The sequence below is a fragment of the Anolis sagrei genome, chromosome 6 (assembly GCF_037176765.1).
Source record: "Anolis sagrei isolate rAnoSag1 chromosome 6, rAnoSag1.mat, whole genome shotgun sequence".
In the NCBI taxonomy this organism is placed as follows: domain Eukaryota; kingdom Metazoa; phylum Chordata; class Lepidosauria; order Squamata; family Dactyloidae; genus Anolis; species Anolis sagrei.
The window spans coordinates 61,969,322-61,992,715 of NC_090026.1; the positions used below are offsets into that span (position 1 = coordinate 61,969,322).

The window sequence follows — 23,394 nt, forward strand, 5'->3', positions numbered from 1 at the left end:
GTGGGCCTGCGTTTGGCTGTTGAGATAGGTTTGTTGTTGTTGTTGTTGTTGTTGTTGTTGTTGTTGTTGTTGTGTGCTTTCAAGTAATTTCAGACTTTGGTTGTTGTTGTGTGCTTTCAAGTAATTTCAGACTGAACAAGGGCCAGGTAAATGAACTTGGAGCGGCGTATTCGGCCCCCGGGCCTTAGTTTGAGGACCCCTGCTCTATAAAGTAGTAATTCTTAATCTTTTACTGTCCTTATGTTCTCAACTTCAACTCCTAGAAGTCCTAGCCAGCACTTACAGACATTCTAGACTTCAACTCCTTAGAAATCCTAGAACAGACATGGGCAAACTTTGGCCCTCCAGGTGTTTTGGACTTCAACTCCCAGAAATCCCATCCAGCTCACCTACTGTTAGGAATTGTGGGAGTTGAAGTCCAAAACACCTGGGGAGCCGAAGTTTGCCTATACCTGATAAGATCCACTGTTGCTACGAACAATGTTCCTGAGCTGGGAAGGTGTTACTTGTCTTTTAAGTAGGTGTTGAATTGTAGTTAGTGCATTACACTAACATTTCATAGTTGTTTTTAATATCTTTAAATAGTTTGGCTGCTAGAGCTCTTTTGCTCTGCATCTATCTATGTCCACATATTTCAGAAAGCACCAACAAAGGAAGAATGACCATGTAATGGGAGAATTGGAACAAAACAACACTTTTTCCAAATAGGTTTTTAGGAGAGAAATGGAGATTTATTTTCTTCCTATTTATTACAAAAAGTAATTATAAGAATTGTTCCATATGTTTGGACTTGAAATTCATTTGTTTTGTTTTAAATAGCATTCTTAAATTTGCTTGCCTTCAAGCAAAAATAGATTCGCTTTGCAGTTGCTGAGGCATATGTACATGTTCAGGAAATGTTTGTACAGTATACACATTTTTTAGACTTTCTAATGGAGGCATTCATTGGGCATAAGTACCCTGTTTAAATTATCACTCACTTAGAGCTAGTTCATGGAAATATTGGAGAGAGATGATAGACATAATGTTGTGGGCACTTTATGGCCAGTGATGAATCATTATATGGCGATAGTCAAGTTGGTATTCTTGGCATTTCATATGAAACATTGACCTTGTTTTATGTCAGTGTGTATAAACTACTAAGAAGAATGTGTGTGACATTGCTTAAAACAAAGCTCTTTAAAGCAGAACATTCAGTTCATGGAGTGAAATCTTAAATCTCCACTAAATATGATTGAGCCACATTCTCATACCTAGCAGGCAACAATGATGTGCGACCAAATAAGTAGTGTGCTTCATAATGAGACAACTATTAGAAGGACAGGGATAACTCCCTTTCCATTTTACATTATGTTGACTCTTAACCCATTTCTAGGTGCAACTGAGAGATTTATTTACATTTATAGCCCGCCTTTCTCAACTATACGGCGACTCAAGGCGGGTTACAGATTGGCATGATGCAATGCCATGAATTCATAAAAGTGCAATTAAAAACAGTCAACATAACAATATTAAAACATATATAAAAGCCATTAAAATATGTAGCCACCATATCTAATTAGCATATCTAAAGCCCTTTATGGTTGGGGCCCAGAATGTTAGACAGACTGTGTCCTATGTGAAGCTACCCATATGAAGCTGAACAGGTTTTGAGATCTTTGGATATTTTACTCAGTTCTTCAACCTTTGTAAACATATTTAATAAGAATACAAGAGAGGGTGCTTTTATTGGCTTCTTAGAATCATAGAATCAAAGAGTTGGAAGAGACCTCATGGGCCATCCAGTCCAACCCCCTGCCAAGAAGCAGGAATATTGCATTCAAATCACCCCTGACAAATGGCCATCCAGCCTCTGCTTAAAAGCTTCCAAAGAAGGAGCCTCCACCACACTCCGGGGCAGAGAGTTCCACTGCTGAACGGCTCTCACTGTCAGGAAGTTCTTCCTAATGTTCAGATGGAATCTCCTCTCTTGTAGTTTGAAGCCATTGTTCCGCGTCCTAGTCTCAAAGGAAGCAGAAAACAAGCTTGCTCCCTCCTCCCTGTGGCTTCCTCTCACATATTTATACATTGCTATCATATCTCCTCTCAGCCTTCTCTTCTTCAGGCTAAACATGCCCAGTTCCCTAAGCCGCTCCTCATAGGGCTTGTTCTCCAGACCCTTGATCATTTTAGTCGCCCTCCTCTGGACACATTCCAGCTTGTCAATATCTCTCTTGAATTGTGGTGCCCAGAATTGGACACAATATTCCAGATGTGGTCTAACCAAAGCAGAATAGAGGGGTAGCATTACTTCCTTAGATCTAGACACTATGCTCCTATTGATGCAGGCCAAAATCCCATTGGCTTCAAAGCTGTAAAGCTCTCTTGCATGGGAAACTATTGAATCCCCTCTGGTCTTCGTTGAGTACCAAACAAATATCTTTTTATTTGGTCAGTCTGCTTTCCAGCTGATCAGGAACACTTGTCTTTTGTCTGAATTAGGTATCAATTTGTTCTCCCTCATCCAATCCATTACTGATTATAGATATAGTTTTAGGACCTGGACAGCTTCTTTGGATTTGGGTGGAAAAGAGTAGTAGAGCTGGGTGTCTTCAATTGCATTCAAACTACTGGATGATCTCTCCCAGTAGTTTAATGGGGACAAAATAGAGTCCTGAGGGATCCTACAGACTGATGGCCAGAAATTTAAATCCTCTAGGTTCAACCCACCAGGAAAGAACAGAGCTACAGTAAAACAATTCTTCCAAGTTCCATCTCAGTGAGGCAGCCCAGAAGGATACCATGGTTGACAGTATCAAAAAGCAGCCAAGGGGTCTAGGAGAACCAACAGGGACACACTCGCCCTGTCCAGTTCTTTGTGTAGGTCAGGGGTCCTCAAACTTTTTAAACAGAGGGCCAGGTCACAGTCCCTCAAACTGTTGGAGGGCCGGATTATAATTTGAAAAAAACCATGAATGAATTCCTATGCACACTGCACATATCTTATTTGTAGTGCAAAAAAACACTTAAAAACCATACAATAATTAAAACGAAGAACAATTTTAACAAATATAAACTTATTAGTATTTCAATCGAAAGTGTGGACCTGCTTTTGGCTGATGAGATAGGATTGTTGTTCTTGTTCTGGGCTTTCAAGTCATTTCAGACTTAGGTTGACCCTGAGCAAGGGCTGGGTAAATGACCTTGGAGGGCCGTATCCGGCCCCCGGGCCTTAGTTTGAGGACCCCTGGTGTAGGTCATCTAACCAGGCACTCAAGAACTGTATCTGTTTCATAACCAGTCCTGAACCCAGACTGAAATGAATCTAAACAATCCATTTCATGCAGAAATCCCTGGAGTCGGGAGGTCACCATAGGGTCCAACACCTAGCTCAAAAAGTGAAGGTGATAGTTCTCCATGATGGAAGGGTTTAGGGATAGCTTTTTAGATATGACACTCACAACTACCACCTTTAGGCGAACTGGAATTCTGCTTTGTTCTGAGGTGTTGACTACACCCTTCACCCAGTTTGCCTATTTTGATCAACCAGGAGGCACAAGGGTCAAAAACACATGTGGAAGCTTTCAGCTCTCCAAAGATCTTGTCCACCTTCTCAGGCTGCACAAATTGAATAGTATCACTCAACACTGGACAAGCAGGAGTCAAGGTTATATCTACTTTGAACTGTATAAACAACAGCATCCAAACTGGAGCGTATCAGAGCAACTTTATTTGTAAAATCACTTTTTACACATTGGCTTACCAACAGCAGTCCTTTTTGAACTGGTACAATCTGATCCCATTTGTTCTGTCATTTGATCCCCCCCCCCCCGAGTTGGATTACTGCCGTGTGTTACACAGAAAACTCTTGCTCAAGATGATTAGACACATCAGTTTAATACAAATCAGCTAATAAATCCTAGAAATGTGACTTGTATAACCAAGTTATTTGTTTGTATTTTGCATTCTAGGTTTAATTCAGTATGCTGCTACTTACCTTTAAAACTCAATTAGAATTTTTTATTTTTATTTATTTTTATTTATTTTTCTACAAAAAGCACTGCCTGAATATCAAGCAAAAAGTGGGCACTAGAAATAATATCATACGAAAGCTGACTGGCACAACCTGGGGATCACAACCAGACACAGTGAAGACATCTGCCCTTGCGCTATGCTACTCTGCTGCTGAGTATGCATGCCCAGTGTGGAACACATCTCACTACGCTAAAACAGTGGATGTGGCTCCTAATTAGTACTTCTCTAACTACCTTTGATGTAGAAGCCCTCGTTACACGGCCAATGATTAATAAATCAGGGAGTTGATATCCGAAATGTCTCTTATCAGAAGTAAGCACGTCTGTAGTTATGGATATTCTCCCTACAGAGGCTCCTCTGGCAATTTGATGTCAGCAAAAATGTCTTTATTCCTCCAGCTATATCAATTAGCGGTAAATTTAAGGTGGTAATTGCTGCACTTAAAATCATAGAATCATAGAGTTGGAAGAGACTACATAGGCCATCCAGTCCAACCCTCTGCCATGCAGGAAAAGTATAATGTCCCTTTTCTCGCTATAGTGAGAACAACTGCTTGTATCCTGTTTGGAATCCTAAGGGGTGGAGTGTTTGTGTGTTTTGGCTATATACATCTATATCTTCCTACATAAAATATTAAATATATACTTCTTCAAGTTGAAGCAGAGACTAAATTTGATTTCTATATTAGCTGTATTTAATACAGTAATTTCAAAGTTCTTCTGGGATGGTGGTAAGTCTCAGACCTGTTTTTATATTTCAGAAAAAACTAGTAAGTTAAATGTCAAGACTTTAAATGACAAAACCCAAAATGTTAAAAAAAACTGATTCTTAAAACAGCAAAAATATGCAACTTAATATCGGTAGAATTAGAATGGCCTGCCAAGGACCTTTGCCCTTTGAAACTATACTTTGCAGAGTCTTGTATTAATGAAAACAAATGAGATATCTGCTGTGGCATTTTGAAAAGTATTTTGTGGTCTGAAACAGGCATTTCCCTTGAACTTGGTTTATTAACATGTAAGGGTATTTCCTCCCTCCACCCATTTTTTTTTGTCTTTAGAGGCAGATCTAAAAAACCATTCCCTCCCTCTCCCTCCCTCTATAGATTCTAGTGAAGAGACATAGTACGTAGATTTGTATTTAATATTGATTTTTTTTCCTGGAATGGGAGAGTTGCATATGCCAGCTTTTTGCTCTACAAGCTGTAGTTGAGATACATAAGTACCCTGCTAAAAATAACACATCTATTTTAGACAAGGATCTAGTTAAGAGAAAATAGCTTGCAGCTCTCTAGGCTGTAATCTGAAGGCAGAGACTAGTGTTAAATAAAATGCAAAAAAATATTGAGTTTACAAAAGCAGTTTTGACGTAGATTGGATTGCACATCTCAAAAGGCACTGTAAATATCCAGTTTTCTCTCCCTTGTGTACAAATAATGTGGTGCCTTTGTACAAGTAACTCATTTTTTAAAACTTGGTGTGTTTTTCAATAGTTGGGGAACTTTTCAGTCCTCATGTAGCCACAAAATGTCTAAAAGGCAAAGGACAGTAGCAATGTCAAGATGTGAAAAGGCTTTAGTATATTGTACTAGAACTGAATTATGTAGATACGGCAGCACTGCATAGCCAATAATATAGGTCACAGTCCAGTGTAAGAAGTGTGGTATATTCCCAAGGAAGTGGGATAAAAGGTACAGAGATGCATTGTGTAATTTTAAACAACAGACAGCAATACTTTTGTCATTTAAACCACTCTTTCCTGTTTATATGGTTTGTTGTTGTTGTTGTTGTTCATTAGTTCATTTGTTTCTAACTCTTCGTGGCCTCTTAGACCAGCCCACGCCAGAGCTCCCTGTTGGCTGTCACCACCCCCAGCTCATTCAAGGTCAATCCAGTAAGTTCAAGGATGCCATCCATCCATCTTGCCCTTGGTCGGCCCCTCTTCCTTTTTCCTTCCATTTTCCCCAGCATAATTGTCTTCTCTAAGCTTTCCTGTCTCTTCATGATGTGACCAAAGTACTTCAACTTTGTCTCAAATATCCTTCCCTCCAATGAGCAGTCGGGCTTTATTTCCTGAAGTATGGACTGATTGGATCTTCTTGCGGTCCAAAGCACTCTCAGAACTTTCCTCCAGCACCACAGTTCAAAAGCATCTACCTTCCTTCGCTCAGCCTTCCCTGTTATCCAGCTCTCACACCCATAGGTGACTATGGGGAATACCATTGCTTTAACTATGCAGTTCTTCGTTGCCAGTGTGATGTCTCTACTCTTCACTATTTTATCAAGATTGGACATTGCTCTCCTCCCAAGAAGTAAGCGTCTCCTGATTTCCTGGCCGCAGTCTGCATCTGCAGTAATCTTTGCACCTAGAAATACAAAGTCTGTCACTGCCTCCACGTTTTTCTCCCTCTATTTCCCAGTTGTCAATCATTCTTGTTGCCATAATCTTGGTTTTTTTTATGTTTAACTGCAACCCAGCTGTTGTGCTTTCTTCTTTCACCTTGAAGGCTCCTCAGCTCCTCCTCGCTTTCAGCCATCAAAGTGGTATCATCTGCATATCTAAGGTTGTTTATGTTTCTCCCAGCAATTTTAACCCCAGCCTTGCATTCAGCAAGCCCTGCACATTGCATGATGTGTTCTGCATACAAGTTGAATAGGTTGGGTGAGAGTATACAACCCTGCTGTGTGCCTTTCCCAATCTTGAACCAGTCTGTTGTTCCATGGTCACTTCTTACTGTTGCTACTTGGTCCTTATACAGATTCCTCAGGAGAGAGACCAGGTGATTTGGTATGCCCATACCACCAAGAACTTGCCACAATTTATTATGATCCACACAGTCAAGGGCTTTAGAATAGTCAATAAAACAAAAATAGATGTTTTTCTGAAACTCCCTGCCTTTCTCCATTATCCAGCGGATATTGGCAATTTTGTCTCTCATTCCTCTGCCTTTTCTAAACCCAGCTTGTACATCTGGCAACTCTCGCTCCATGTATTGCTGGAGTCTTCCTTGCAGGATCTTGAGCATTACCTTACTGGCATGAGAAATAAGGGCCACTGTACGGACGTTTAAGCAGTCTTTAGCATTGTCTCCTGCTGCCTTGTTGTTAGCAATGCTTCTTAAGGCCCATTCAACCTCACTCCTCAGGATGTCTGGTTCTAATTCATTCACCACACTGTCAAAACTATCCTCGATATTATTATCCTTCCTATACAGATCTTCTGCATAGTCTCGCCACCTTCTGTTAGGTCCCTGCCGTCTTTGGTTCTATGGTTCTATGGTTAGAAGTCCCAATTTCAGTGTAATACGTGTAGGCTCATAAATGTAGTTTTCTTTTGTAACATACTCTTTAGAATTTCGGAATGCTTAAAACACTTGTTGAAGATATCTGTTAATCTTAATTATCTCTGTGAAGCGGGGAAATCAGTAGTGTTGGTGTAAGACTTGCTATATAGTGAAAGAAAGGCAATGTAATTAATGTCTTAAATTATACAGGGACATCGGTGGGGAAAACAAGAAACAATTATTTCAACTATTTAATAACTGGACATTGAAGAGTTAATTTTTTAACACGAGCATTTACAAATGTCAGATCCAGGTTCCATTGTTTTTACTGTATTTGCCTTCTTGGAGCACAAGATCTCTAAATGATCTTGCAGCCTGATAAAAGAGGAGCTTCATTCCTCCTTAATAAATGTGATTTGGCAGAATTTCAGTGTGAGTAAATATCTGGCTCTTTTATCAGAACATATGAATTTACCAAATTTTCTCAAAGTTATGAGTAGGCTAAGAAACAGATACTGTGTATACTTGTATATAGGTTGACCTCATGTGCATGTCGAGGACAGATTTTGGGGAGGAAATTATGGATTTTAATATACCATATATACACGAGTATAAGCCGACCCAAATATAAGCCGAGGCACTTAATTTTACCAGAAAAAACTGGGAAAACAGATTGACTCGAGTATTAGCTGAGGATGTGAAATGCAACAGATATTGGTAAATTTCAAAATAAAATAGATACTAGTAAAATTATATTAATTGAGGCATCAGGAGGTTAAATGATCATCTTGAGGAGCTGGGTATGTTTAGTTTGGAGAAAAGAAGGCTGAGAGGGGCCATGCTTGAAAATATTGAGGAGGGGACAAGCTTGTTTCATTTCTGACAGTAAGAGTTGGTCAGTGGAATATGCTGCTTTGCAGTGTGGTGGAGTCTCCTTCTCTGGAAGTTTTTAAGTAGAGGGTGGTTGCCCATCTGTCAGAAGTTCTTTGATGGTGTGTTCCTACATGGTAGGGAGTTGAACTGGATGGCCTGGATGGCTCTTGAGATCTCTTCCAACTCTATGATTCTATGGATAGGATCACACTCCCCACCCTCTGTAATCTGAGAGTGGCATCTTGGGTGTACTATTGGATGGAAGCAAGTCTGGATGCCCAGACTTTGGCTAAGAGTGTGTTTGCATAGTTAAAACTAAAGTACAAGCTGCTCCTCTTCTGTGGGAAGTCAGACCTAACTGCAGTGATACATGATTTGATTGCATCCTGTTGGGATTATTATAGCACACTTTGTATGGAGCTGCTTTAGGAAACTGCTCAGAAATTTCAGCAGGTCCTCAGAGTAGGGCTTTGTCTCGATCCCACTGCCAGCGCACATTCATTTGATATTTATTTATCATGTCATCCGCAACCAGAACATTGTATTACATTTCTAACAGAGCAAAACAAACAAACAGATAAAAAAACACACCCACACAAATTTTGCAAACTTGGTAGCTGATTAAATGTCCTTTGACCAGTATCTGGCCACTTGGAGTACCTCTGGTGTTGCTGCAAGAACGTCCTCCATCGTGCATGTGGCAGGGCTCAGGTTGCATTGCAGCAAGTGGTCAGTGGTTTGCTCTTCGCCACACTCGCATGTTGTGGATTCCACTTTGTAGCCCCATTTCTTAAGATTGGCTCTGCATCTCGTGGTGCCATTTGGTGAATACATGGGCTGTTCTCAGGTCTATAGAACATCCTTCCACAGGAGTTCCCATTAGTGTCCCCCCATTCTCCTTCCACCAGCACCTTAAGACTTTGTTATTTAGGCAGGCATTGTATTGATTTTAAATTATATGATGGAGTTGTTTTATATTTTACATCTATTTAAGCAGCTATATCTGTTTTTAAAAGTTTAGTTTTTTTTAACTTTTGTAATGTAGCCAACTTTTATTTTTAAAATTTTAATCCATCTTTTGTTCCTTGGTGAGAGAAAAGGTAAATGTAAACTGAATGAATTGAAAAAATGATCTTTTTGGTGCCATGGTCCAAAGCATGGGAAGCAGGGTATGTAGAATGGTAATTGCTAACACAGCATCCCAGAGTCTATTAATGCTGCATTCATAAAAAGGAATTATTTTGTCCATATGGCTTTCTCTGTCATGCTCACACAATGTGGGGGAGACCCAATAATAATAATAATAATAATAATAATAATAGTAATAATAATAATAATAATACTTTATTTGTACCCCGCTACCATCTCCCCATGGGACTCGGTGCGGCTTACATGAGGCCGAGCCCAAACACAACAATACAAGCAATAATAACAACAATACAAGCAAATAACTTTAAAACATAGACAATAAAATATACAACATTATCAATAAGACAACACGCAATTAAAAACAGTGGGATGGCCAAATGTAGAGATTAAAATTGGAAATAATGCTGGGACATGGCCGAAAAGGTAAAATGGAGTTTGTGGAAGGGCATACGAGCAGACCTAAAAAATGTAAAGTGCTTTGGAGGACAAAGTGCAATGGGATCATTATTCCGGGAAGGCACACTGGAACAGCCATGTCTTCATGCTCCTCCTTAAGACTGCCAAAGTTGGGGTCTGTCTGATGTCTTTAGGGAGTGAGTTCCAGAGTCAAGGGGCCACCACCGAAAAGGCCCTCTCTCTCGTCCCCACCAATCGCCTGCGAAGCTGGTGGGATCGAGAGCAGGGCCTCCCCGGATGATCGAAGGGATCATGTGGGTTCGTATACAGAGATGCGATCACGATCACCCTATGGTTGTGAAGAGAAGGGACTGTAACGTTTTCCTGTTGAATGGACTGTGAGGTGACTTGCTGTATAAACTGATGCATAAGTTGAACATTTTATGTCAAAAAATAAATCCAAAAAGTTTGGGTTTACTTATAAACAGGTCAGCATGGTTCCTCTTTCTGCCATGGTGTTGTTTCTGGCCTTTTGAAATGCTTGCGCAGGAAAATGTTGACGGCAGCTCTTCAGTGCTATCTTGCTTTGGTGGGGATAGTGGGAGTGGGTGGTCAATATTTTATGGCAGGCTCTTCTCAAACTGACACTTTGCCATTCAACTGACTGTCCTTGGTTGTTCGCAACTGACTTTCTTGACTACTCTTCTGGGGAGGTGGTTTGGTACTGTGTTGTTCCTCCTTATTTACTCTGACAGATAAGTTGAAGTTTGCAGAATCCGTTCGCAAAGGGGATCAACTGAGTGTTGTTCCTACAGTGTGTTCAATAGATTTGTAACAGGCTGGGGTACTATTTAGATTTCTGTTTGCTTCGTTTAAGCTTTTGGAGCTGTAGATATGTATTGCAGAATAGCATGCTATGAAAATAAGCACATGATTGCTCTGGGAAGGGAGCCAGCCTAAGTATAAACAATGATAAGATGAAGGTGATAGGCAGCTTATAATAATAATCCTAATGCCAGAAAAACACCTTCATACCTGTACAGAAGAAAAGATGACACCAGTAGTTGGGAGAGAAAACAAACCGCAGTATGTTGACTGTCTGAATCAGGTAGAATAGTAAGGATGCCTAGCTTATCTCAGATTCATCTTTTGATTGGATGAGAGAGCGGTAGAACTCAGTGGCTAAGTGAAGACTTTTGAGCAGCAAAGCTCCAGATTTTACAAAGCTGGCCCACCTCTACTGCTGCCACCAAATAATTCATGAAAACTCAGACTTCTATGTGCTGTAAGATATTAGTTTCTTGATGGACCTTGTTATTTAATACCCAATCAAAAGCTGTTGTATAGATAAAGTCAGACATGCTAGCAGAAGGGGTGTAATGATTTGCTTTATAGTGTTGTACTCCAGAGCAGGATTCCCCCGACTCTCAACACCACACAGTTGAGTTAAAATAGCAAGCAGTTTATTGAAGATAGTAAAATCCAAAACAATAAAAATTATCCACAGTAAAAAAGCAAATAAAATTGATTTTTTTTGGTCGTGTCAGAAGCAACTTGAGAAGCTGCAAGTCGCTTCTGGTGTGAGAGAATTGACCGTCTGCAAGGACGTTGCCCAGGGGATACCCAGATGATTTGATGTTTTTATCATCCTTGTGGGAGGCTTCTCTCATGTCCCCGCATGAGGAGCTGGAGCTGGTAGAGGGAGCTCATCCGCCTCTCCCCGGATTTGAACCTGCGACCTGTCGGTCTTCAGTCCGGCCGGCACAGGGGTTTAGCCCACTGTGCCACCGGGGGCTCCAATCCAATTGATGAGGAAGTAAAAAGAGCAATACATCTACAGAGAAACAGTCCAAGAAAGTCAATTAAACCAGAGGCTTGATTTCAAAGGCAAAAACAACAGCACAGGCACTTAAACAGGAATAAAGCAAAGACCAAGATCCAGGAATATGGCATGGAGAACTATTTGTGAATCCAACATTGCTTTGTCTGAAGCTAGACTTTGTACTTGGCGCAATATATCTACTTTGTTTCCCAAACAGCTAGGAACGGATTTTTCCTTAGTTTTGGTTTCTTTACTAGTTTCTGCTGTAATCTGGCTGAGCGCCTTAGTTTCTGATTTGTTTGTCTCTGCTGGCAGAAAGCTCTTTTCTATTCAAGGTTTCATTAAAATCTGCACCTGGAGATAACTGACCCTAGGACTGCAGCTCAGAGCTTCTCCCAGGCTCAAGATCTTGAGATTCCGTTTACAGCAACACATGCCTGTCTAAGCCATCAACTCAACTGCATTCAGGTCCCACATACCTAAAACTAGGCCCAGGAAACAGACCATCATCCCCATTCGCTTCATGAACAGCATCACCATTCCCATCAGAGGAATCAACTTGAACATGAACAACATTGTCATTCCTATCATCCAAAGCAACCTGATCATTAGACACAATCATAGGCTGAACAGGCTGACATACAACATATATTTCTAAAAGATTACGCCTACATCATCATCTTGCAAGGAACTGTACATTTTCCATCTAGGTTCAGTAGTTCTGAGACTGGATCCATTATTTATGTCTAAGATTAACACTGCTTTTCAAAGATCCGAGGAGATCCTGCTCTTTTCCTTTTGTCCTTGTCCATCTGGACCTAAGATATACAGATGTTTTCATAGCTTGCATAATGTATTTTAAGCATACTTGCACTTTATAAGTTTCAGACTGCCTACTCATTTCATTCGACTCTTCAGCTTGGAGCAAGAATGTGTCTTCGTTCACTTTAGCTAGATGGATTAAGACTCAGTTACTATGGAGATTATCACACGAGGTTGTAAACCATGTTGGATGCTCTCTAGACGTGATTAAAGAAACATACCATTGTATGGCATTGTCCTAAAACAATCACAAACCAATCTTTGTATTAAAGTTGTAAGTGAAAATGATATTTCCCAGGTCATTAGGCTTTTAAACAATAATTAAAAGAGTTTTAGAAATTAGTTTCTGCCACGAGTTACCATGAATTTGCTTCGTTTTAGGGACTGTAATGTATATTGAAAGCATATTGTGGATTGTATTTCTCAGCTGCAAAGCAGAAAGTTAAACTTCTCCCTGATTGTCCTTGATCGCTTCCTTAAAAAAATGAATGAAGGAACTGTGGAACTCCATGGCAGCACTAGGTCTCTAATATGAATTTTCCATATTGATTAAATTCTTTTCAGCAGTAATAGAGGAAACATCTTTCCAGTCCAGAAGTGAGTTGCATTCTCGGTGCTGTGGATGGGAGATAGTGGTATCTTTGTGAATGCAACCATATTCATGTTCTCCAAAGGGGACTTGCTTACCACAGTGCAAACAGAAAACAGTGCAAACAGAAAACAGAAAATTGGACTGGAAATGATCTAATAATTTGATCCAACATTGTCCTTGATAGGTATTATTTTAAAATGGGTCTCAATTTGCAAGGTCCATGTTAAGAATGCCACATTGGATATGTCAGACACTATAGTGAAATTAATAATTTCGCATGACTAGGAAAAAAACCTCTTTATGTTTTAGGGTTATTTTCTTCATAATACAGGGTGTGGCAGCATAACTTCCTTTTTAAAAAGGCACGCCATTCAGTTGGTTGAAGACGTAGTGGAGCGCTAGTGGTCTCATTCGAGAGGTGGGAGTATAAAGTTTTGTCCTGACACAGTTCAGTCGCCATCATGCATTGGAACAGTGAGGAGCGTGCTTTTGCTGTTGAGGCCTACTTTTCGAGCGGATTTGGAGTGGCCGGCCCGCTCTCCAAATTTGGTCCCTTGTGATTTTTTTTTTCTATGGGTTTTTTTGAAATCCCGTGTTTATGTGAACCATCCAAGGACCCTACAAGATTTGAAGACCAACATCCAGGAAGAAATTGCCAACATAACGCCTGCTATGCTGGCAAGAGTCATGACAAACGCCAGAAATAGGTTTACTCAGTGTATGGAGAATGGGGGAGGTCACCTACCTAATTTGATCTTCAAAACTATTTATTTATTTATTTACAGATTTTATATTCCGCCCTTCTCACCCCGCAGGGGACTCAGGGCGGATTACAGTGTACACATATATGGCAAACATTCAATGCCAATTTTTGACATACAAACATATACAGACATACACAGAGGCTATTTAACTTTTTCTGGCCGCCAGGGGAGCTGTCGCTTTCATCGTCCATCTGCGATGCTGATGAAGCACTTCCGCATTCCCCACATGCTTCCCCGCTGGAATGCTTTGCTTCTTTATGGCCTCATAAATCAGTTAATTTAAAATTACATGAAACAAAACTTTAGGTATGCGCCTACATTATAAAAAAAAAAATTCCGATTCATACAATGGGTTTTACTAGGTTTTGAAAAAAGGAAGTTATGCTGCCTCACTGTATCTTTGAGGGATATTCCTTGGAAGGTAGTTGTGAAGACCTGGGGAAGTGTCTGTAACCAGGGCAAAGGAAATTATGCATCCTCCATGAGGGTCTGGAATTTTGGGGACGCCATGGCGACTTAATTTACTTTGCATCTAACTTTGGTCACCCACTTTTGAACCTACATTTTTATAATCTAACAATACATTTTGTGTGTGCAGTTTGAACTTTTGAACTCTTCAAATGTTCTTTTTGAATCCATAATTTTGGCTCAGGCTACCCATTAAAAAAAACCCTGGGCCACGATCCATCCCTTAAATTATGCACTCTGGGTGGCTTTATTCCCTCATTTCCCAGACATTGGGTTATATAAAATGCTTTTTGTACCTTTGTGGTACAGACCAATGGACTGACAGCCAAACAGCAAGCACACATACATGCTTTGACTTTTATATATTTAGATAGATAATTTTTATTTTAATACTTTTAAATATGTTGCTTGTTGGATAATTTACTGTAGTAGCACACAGTATTTCTTAGAAGTTACATTCCCTTATGTTGTTTAGATATTGTTGGACTATACCTGTCATAATCTGTCGCCATAGAGTTTGCAAATGTTAATCCCTGATTTTCATTAAGAAAAAAATGAAGCAACCGTCTAATCCAGTGGTTCTCAGCCTGTGGGTCCCCAGGTGTTTTTGCATACAACTCCTAGAAATCCTAGCCAGTTTACCAGCTGTTAGGATTTCTGGGAGTTGAAGGCCAAAAACATCTGGGGACCCACAGGTTGAGAACCACTGGTCTAATCCCTTTGGGGAGATAGGGCAGTCTACAAATAAAGTTTTATGATTATCTTATTATAATCCCATTATGATAGTTCATGCCCGAAGAACAGTGTACATACAATTATTTGCCACTCTAATTTCATTAATATTGTTATACTTGATCAAATTTGTATTCAATTGTATTCATAGAATCAAAAAGTATAGCAAAGGAAGAGATGACAAGGGCTATCCATTCCAACTTCCTGCCACACAGGAACACACAATTGAAGCACTCCTGACAGATGGCCATTTGAACTTAACTTAGAAAGCTAAAAAAAAAAAGATTCTACTACATTCTAAGGCAGCATATTCCTCTGCCAAACAACTCTTGCAATCAGGACATTCTTCCTAATGTTTCAGTGGCATCTCCTTTCCTGCACTTTGAATCCATTGCTTCGTGTCTTAGTCTAGAGTAGCAGAAAACAAGTTTTCTCTCTCCTCAATGTGACATCTTCCAGATATTTGAACACAGCTATAGTCTCCCCTCTCAGCTTTCTTTTCTCCAAACTAAACATACCCAGCTTTTTAAGCTGCCTCTCATTCATTATATTCCCAATTGTGTGAAAAAAGTGTTTTTTCCAAAAGTGGAAAAATCCTCAAATATAATTCAATTGGCTCTCTAGATTCATAGATCCAACCATTTGCAACTTGAAAATATAAAAAAAATCCAAACAAACCTTGATATTGTTTTATATACAAGACACCATTTTACTATGCCACTGTATATTTATTTATTTGTTTATTTATAATTCAAACTTATATGCCGCCACTCCGCTGGGGCTCAGAGCGGCTTACAAGAACAGGCTAAAATCGAACACAATATGGAAACAATTTAAAAACAATTTAAAAACAACAATGTCAGAGATCAAAGGCCTGTCGAAACAGATATGTCTTACATGCCCTGCGGAAAGCTAATAGGTCCCGCAAGGCACGGACTTCAGGTGGCAGAGTATTCCAAAGTGATGGTGCCACTGCTGTAAAGGCTCTGAGTCTGGTTGCTGTTAGATGCAAGGTCTTAACACTGGGAATTTCCAATAGATCTTGGTCCTCAGAACGGAGGGATCTCTGGGGTTGGTAGGGGGTGAGGCGGTCCCTCAGGTACATCGGCCCCAGACCATGCAAGTCCTTAAAAGTAAGTACTATCACTTTGAAAGTGATCCGGTGCTCAATTGGGACATGGGACTTGAGCATCCATACATTTTGGTATTCACAGGAAGTCCTGGAACCAAATCTCAATGATACCAAGGGCCCAAACACATTTGTTGGGGATTTAGAAATGTAACCTTACCTGATACTTGGTCAAACCAAAAAAGTAAGGACTTCAGATGAGGGCGTGTTCACTATGGCCACTTTCACCCACCATCGCCTGGATCTAAGAACCCAGAAGCAGTAGTCCTAATACTGCTTTTTATACAGCAACTTCATCAGAATGAAAGCTGGCATATAAAAGTTTGTCACATTTAAGCAATTTCAAGAATCAACAGTTGCCAATCTTGCTGAGTAGGAAAGATATTTCAACACTGCTAAGCAGAAATTCCAAACAAATTTGCTTTGACTTTTTTGGAACCTTGAATATTTATGCAAGAGAAAGAATTTATTGGAGGCATTTCTGTTAAAAAACCACTGACTTTGGATCCTATAGATGCATGTCTGTTGGCTTTGCCTACTCTTTTGTGGAAGCATCTTGGGTGTTGTTATGGCTTTGATTTTAGTAGCTTAAAGTCCTTGGACTTAAATAGGTTTGCATGATTTAATCAGCAGATTAATTGGCTAAAGCTGTAGTTGATTAGACAGTAAAGATCAGTAAATTGGTGGGGCCATGAGTTAAGGGCATACGTCTTTATTTTGTGAGGCTATTTTGGTCCTGGTATCTTAGCTATAATTGGAAATTGAAAAGGAATATAAGCACCAACTGAGAAGCAGGGAGGAAGGTGGTGGTGTGTAGGAGCTGACCATCGCTCCATTGCCATGGACCACCCATCACCTGATGAGGTTTAGGCTTACTGCGCTTCCCAACCTCTGCAGGGCTAGAGGATCAATTAAAATGGTCCACCCCAGGAGGCTTATCGGTCCGGAGGAATTCCTGATGCCTTGGTAGATGGTCACTCTCTGGAATAGGGAGATGACTCGGGCAATAGATATGATTACTCCAGAACATTCCCTCCCACATAGCAGAGCTAAATCAGATCCTTGTGGGGGTGAGGTGAAGGCCAAATAAAAAATTGGACATATCTTGGTCCACAGATTACAATTTGGGAACCACTGCTGTATGTCTTATAGTGGGTTGGTTTAATATTTGTTTTGCTAGTAAAACTGAACTACTGTGTCGCAAAATGATGCATGTCTAAAATGTGTATCACCAACATGAAATGTTTGGAAAGTTTGGCACTCTACCATGCCAGGCTCTTCTTTTACTCTAGTCCAATTCCTTTCCCCCCACTGAGTTTCTTCTGGGTATCTCCTCCATGTGACATTATAGAGGAAATGTTATATTAGATTTTCTTTAATATAGAAGAACACAAAATATCCTATGATCAGTATGCTACATCTAGATACCATGGTTTGTTGGAGTCTTTAAATAAACTGCTGTTCTGCTTCAGAGGATTTCTTTCTGCCAGAGTAATTGGACATCTTGCCCTATGTTTTTAAGGGAACATTTACTATTTGCCAAATCAAAAATATTTGTGGTAGTCAGTGATTTACAATCAGTTACCTTATTCCAAACTGAATTTAACATTCTGATACTGGATTTATTAATATTTTATTCTGAGTTATTATCATTTCTGTTTGAAGTTTGGAGTACTCCTTACCATTGTATAAATCCTTAATTATGGTAAAGTATTAAATAAAATCTGTGTGATACAAATTTAATTTAATAATACACATTTTTGAGCCAATATAGTTGATCAAGTGCAGTAACTGGACACTGACATTACATGTAACTTCTCCCCCCCCCCAAAAAAAAACCAATGTAACTTATCTCCCCCTCCAAAAAAAAAACCAAACAAACAAAACAACACAAACCCCTATTTGTTTAATTGTTATAGAAATCCCAAGGTATTTCAATAGAACTGATGTTGATGATTGTGTTTGGCTTGTGGCTCTACTTTTGAAAAGATCAAGGGGGTAAAAGTAACTCACCTCACTCTTCCATCCCGTGTTTATGTGAACCGTCCAAGGACCCTACAAGATTTGAAGACCAACATCCAGGAAGAAATTGCCAACATAACGCCTGCTATGCTGGCAAGAGTCATAACAAACGCCAAAAATCGGTTTACTCAGTGTATGGAGAATGGAGAATGGGGGACGTCACCTACCAAATTTGATCTTCAAAACTACGTAAAACAAAACTTTAGGTATGCACCTACATTATAAAAAAAATCTGATTCATACAATGGGTTTTATTAAATTTTGAAAAAAGGAAATTATGCTACCTCACCCTGTACTACATGCCACTGAGAATCACTGCCATCACATTCGCAGAGCAAAATGCAGAGGAAGGTACAACTATAACAGAAGTGGGAAAAGTAAAGGCAACCCCCAAGTTATGAAAACGATAGATTCTGTAGTTTTGTTCTTACGTTGAATTTGTGTGTAGGTCAGAAATGGTACATTTTAAAAGTGTAACTCCAGTATATTTATAAACTTTGGATAACATAGGGAAGGATTAACACCCTGGTGATGTTTGTTTTACTGTCTTTTTCTGTGTTTGATGTTATATGCCCTTGTTCAGAAGAATTCACTTCACTTTCTGTCCCTGTGATATAATTGGATTTTGAAAAAATTGGCTTGTTTTGGAAACAAGGATTGGTGAGATAGCTTTAATTGAGACACCTTTTCCTCATAGTAACTTCCAGGAGTGAATATCCCTTCCTAGGGGTTCTCTCACTTCCTGTTGTCTCACCCCCATTCTTAACTAGGAGTTGTTTGTAAGTCTGAAGTTTGTAACTTGGAGACTCCCCCTATTGCCTGATTTGCTTCAGAGATACATAATAAATATTTTTATTACAATATAAGTAGAAAATATATAATCTAACTGACTTTAATCCATTTGACTTCTCATAAAATGTATGCGTTAAACAGCCCATCCATGCTTGAGTGCCTGTATTCACCCCCATTCATTGTTTGTTAATGCCAGTTAGGGTAATGATATATGTTTGTACTTTTTATATTTCCTTTTCCTCTCACCTCACTAATTATGTTCTCTCACCTCAAACCTATTTATTTATATTTGAGAAGCTGAGGCAACTCTCCACCCATGTGATGAACTGGGCTGCTATCCCACAAAAGCCTATCCCATGTGAGATCCTAGTGTTTGGTTGCTAAAGACCATGGCGCCTTCCACATTGCTGAATAAAATCCCTCATTTTCTTCTTTGAACTGATATATGGCACTATGGACTCAGATAACCCAGTTCAAAGCAGATATTGTGAGGTTTTCTGCCTTGATATTCTGGGTTATATGGCTGTGTGGCAGGGCCCTAATATAGCTGCTACTTGAAAGTTTTAAAAGGTATTACTCGATGTAAGGAAAAGTGTGGCAAATATGTTTCCCAACACTGTCTTTGTACTTTGCAGCACCTTAACTCTTGTAGTAGCAGTTTTCTTTCCCTGATAATTTATGTTTTAGAGATAGATAGTATACCTTTAACTTAGTAGGAAATACGTGTGAATAGATATTGTTGTTTCTTTTTCAGTGTTAATGTGGAGATTGTCTGGTTTGCCTATTTTGGAACATGCAACATATAGTTGTCCTTCTTTAGGGGTCTCCCACCTCAAACCTATTTACGAGGGTTATTTTTAAAGTACGGTCCGTTTTGTTGTAGACACTAGTAGTTCGCACGCATACTGCAACGAGCGCGTGCGTCGTGTACCGGCATGCCTCTGGAACAACTGTGCTCAGTTTCTGCTCTGTAGCTAACCTGTACGGTTCTATTCTGTGCTTTAAAAATGTTTAAGACTATCAACTCACCCGCCGCATGTGAGGTTCGCTCAGTGATACGGTTTTTGTCAGCAAGGAACCTGCCTGCTGCAGAAATTAATCAACAGATTTGTGAAGTGTACGGTGATACTGTTATGAGTGAAAGCAAAGTGTGCAAGTGGGTACGACAATTCAAAGATGGCCAACGTCCATTATGAGGACCACTCCAGTCGCCCTTCTTTGATTACAGACGATTTGGTGGCTTCAGTTGAAGCGAGGATTTATGAAGAGGATATTTTAAAATTGGTTCAGAGGTATGATAAGTATTTGAACAAACTTGGCAACTATGTTGAAAAATAGAATGAAGTATGTACTTTCTGAAAATAAATTTACTTTTTTGAAATAAACTTTCGTTGTGTACTTATGTTCCAACGGACGTTACTTGAAAAATACCCCTCGTATTAATATTTGAGAAGCTGAGGCAACTCCTCACCCATGTGATGAAGTGCCATAGCATAACTGTGGAATTAGATTCTCGGGGTTTTTTTTTGGGGGGGGGATTAAAGTACGTATTTTCTTTATAATTTTTGGGCCCTTCCCCCCAAAATTGAAAGATGCATAACATGCATGTATTGTGAGAAGCTTTCAACGAACACTTTCCCTTTCCCAGATCCTCCTTTCTTCAGAGTAAGGTGATGAGGTGGCTGGCTGAAGGTGCAGTATCAGTATGATGGATTGCACTGTTTTCCATCTCTGAAAAGATCATTGTGGCTACTGATTGGCCGCCACTGTTGCTCTGCTTCTAATGTACTCCACACCCATTCTTCCCCCCTCTCTGGACATGCCAACCTAAGGGCAAGTCATATTGTTTTGTTGACAGGATGCACAGTAATTTTCCCATCACACGCAGAAACAGCAATGGAAAAATCCAAAGTATTTCAAAAAAACACAAATAGAATCCCGTGTTAAAATGCTCCATTTCTGTAATGTTTTGCAGATGGATTTAGGTGGATTACTGATGGGATGGGGCAAACTCATGCGATGGGACCCGTTCAAAATCATTCTCAGAAACAGAGTGTTTCCTAATGTGATGAAGTCCTTATTCTCCTTTCCCATTCCTTCCCCACTTCAGTTCCCCTTCCCTTTTATTCTTTCCCTCACCTCACACCCATATATTGTGCTGCTTCATTTGTGCTGTTCCAGTGTGCTTTCCCGGAATAATGATCCCATAGCACTTTATCCTCCAAGCACTTTTATATTTTTTAGGTCTGCTCGTATGCCCTTCCACAAACGCCACTATCACCTTTTCGTCCATGTCCCAGCATTATTCCCAATTTTAACTTTACATTTAGCCTTCCCACTGTTTCTAATTGTGTGTTGTCTTATTGCTGATGTTGTATATTTTATTGTCTATGTTTTTATTTTAATTGCTTGTACTGTTGTTGTTATTATTGCTTGTACTGTTGTATTCGGGCTCGGCCCTTGGGGAGATGGTAGCGGGGTATAAATAAATTATTATTATTATTATTATTATTATTATTATTATTATTATTATCTCTTCTACTCCCTCCTCACTTCTGTTCACAGTGCACTCTTGCTTTCTGGGCACAGTTGCTTTCACTGCAAACTCTCCTCTTACTCCTAGTCACCCAATCTCTCCTATCCCACTCCTTCCCTGGTTCATGCTAACATGATGCACCACTCAATATCCCTCAAAGCTGGTCTGTTTGAATGTCATAGAATCATAGAATCATAGAATCAAAGAGTTGGAAGAGACCTCATGGGCCATCCAGTCCAACCTCCTGCCAAGATGCCTGCATCTATGGCAGGCATCCTCAGAGGTTGTGAGGTCTATTGAAAACTAGGAAAATGTCATGTTCTCTCGTGCTCACTCCCACCTCGCCTCCATTTTCAAATTGTTTGCTGTGCTAGCAATTTGTTGAAATGCTTCCAGTATATTTTTTCCTCACAGTCTTATCTTTACACTACAGGTGGTTTGAAGCAGTGGATGTAATTTTGAAGAAACTGTGAATCACAAATGGCTTTAGCTGGCTGTCCAGACTCCTTTTTGCACCATCCTTACCGGATAGTAAGTTATAACTTAAATATGTATTTAAAACATCTGGAATTTAGTTATTGTTATGCAGTAACAAAGTTTGACAAGTGCCTAGTGTGAACATTCAGTAGCTGGAAAGACAAATTCATGTCTGTTTTTACTGTTTGATCAATTAATTATGTGTTTTTACTGCATTGAGCCAGCACAGTTAAAGTGGATTCATTCTACAGTATAGATGCCCCCCAAGGTTTTATTTTCCGTTGCTGGAAACTTTGGTGTTATAACACTTTGTTTGTAATTTTTTGGCCAAATTACAAAGAGTGCACTTTTTTTTTACTGATGCGCACTACATTTGCCAGCAAATACTGTTTTTGGTTTCAGGGTTTTGAAAATTGAAGTGCACATTACATGAAATGGCATATTAAACATAAGTATTTTCTTATATATGTACCTAATAAAGTGACTTAAGCCTGATTTATAAATTTTGTGGGAAAATGAAATCCCATCTTTGCTAGGCACTCTTAGGTAACTCTAAGCAAGTCAGGGGTAATGTAATGACCCGAGTGCTTGATTAGGACTCCAGAACACCAGTGTTTGAATCCTACTAGTGAATTAGACTGGAGTCACTCATTTGTTTATTTGCAGTTGACCAAACGAATTGTGCAAAATAGCATATGAAAATTTCTGCAGTAAACGGAGCAGATTTAAATTAACATCCTTTCTCTTCCTGGAAGACTTTCTCATGTTTGCACCATGATCATAGACATGTTTGGTGAGGATACAGGACAGAGCCCCTTTGTGACTGGTCCCAAGTTGAGGAGGTTCCTCCCATGGAGGTTCACTTGCTCTTCTGTCTCCTTTTTAGTTTTTCCTTCTGCCTGGAGGAAGACATGTTGTATGTGACAGATAGGGCTTTTAATGGCAGTATGCTGTTTTATATTGTTTTAATGTTGTGTTTTTAACAAATCTATAGTTTAAGTGTGTGTGTGTATACACACACATAAATACATATTTGTAGAAATAATTTGGAGCTGTATCCAGATATTACTTGGAATTGTATATTGTTTGAAAAGTGAACTTTTCTCATCTCCTAGTACAGGTAAGGGAAGAGTAGAAAGTGAGAATTGGAGGTTTGTCATGTCTTTGGAATCCATAGTTTTAAAGATCTGAATTGAGCCACTAGTTCTCATCCCCAGCTTTATATGTGCAGTGTTGGGGAGTGGGCGGGGGAAGCAATATTGCTTATTTATAGGATGTTTTTTGAGGTATTATATGAACTTGCATTTGATCTAATTATTGAATTTGCTCAGCATTGATTATAATGAAAAACCCTCTTGTTTGGTTGTGTGTTTTTTTAAAAAAAAATTCAAGTCCTCATATTCCTGTACATTGTGTTCTGAATTATTTCAGTAACCCCACTCCTTAAAGGGTGTTAAAGCAATATACTATATTTCATTGAATGTAGGATACCATCATCTCTTAAGTCACACCTCCTTTTTTGA

At 39.5% G+C, this 23,394-nt stretch overlaps 1 protein-coding gene across 3 annotated transcripts in view; it reads left to right on the plus strand.

Annotated features, from left to right (window-relative positions):
* Window positions 1-23,394, plus strand: part of GRB10 (growth factor receptor bound protein 10) — a 126,791-nt gene that overhangs the window by 14,239 nt on the left and 89,158 nt on the right. For all 3 annotated transcript variants that reach the window (XM_060781515.2, XM_067470155.1, XM_067470154.1), the window contains exon 2: window positions 21,828-21,925. In XM_060781515.2, coding sequence (XP_060637498.2) covers window positions 21,875-21,925 — 51 coding nt within the window. In that variant the 5' untranslated portion in view covers window positions 21,828-21,874. The remainder of the gene's footprint in view (window positions 1-21,827; window positions 21,926-23,394) is intronic.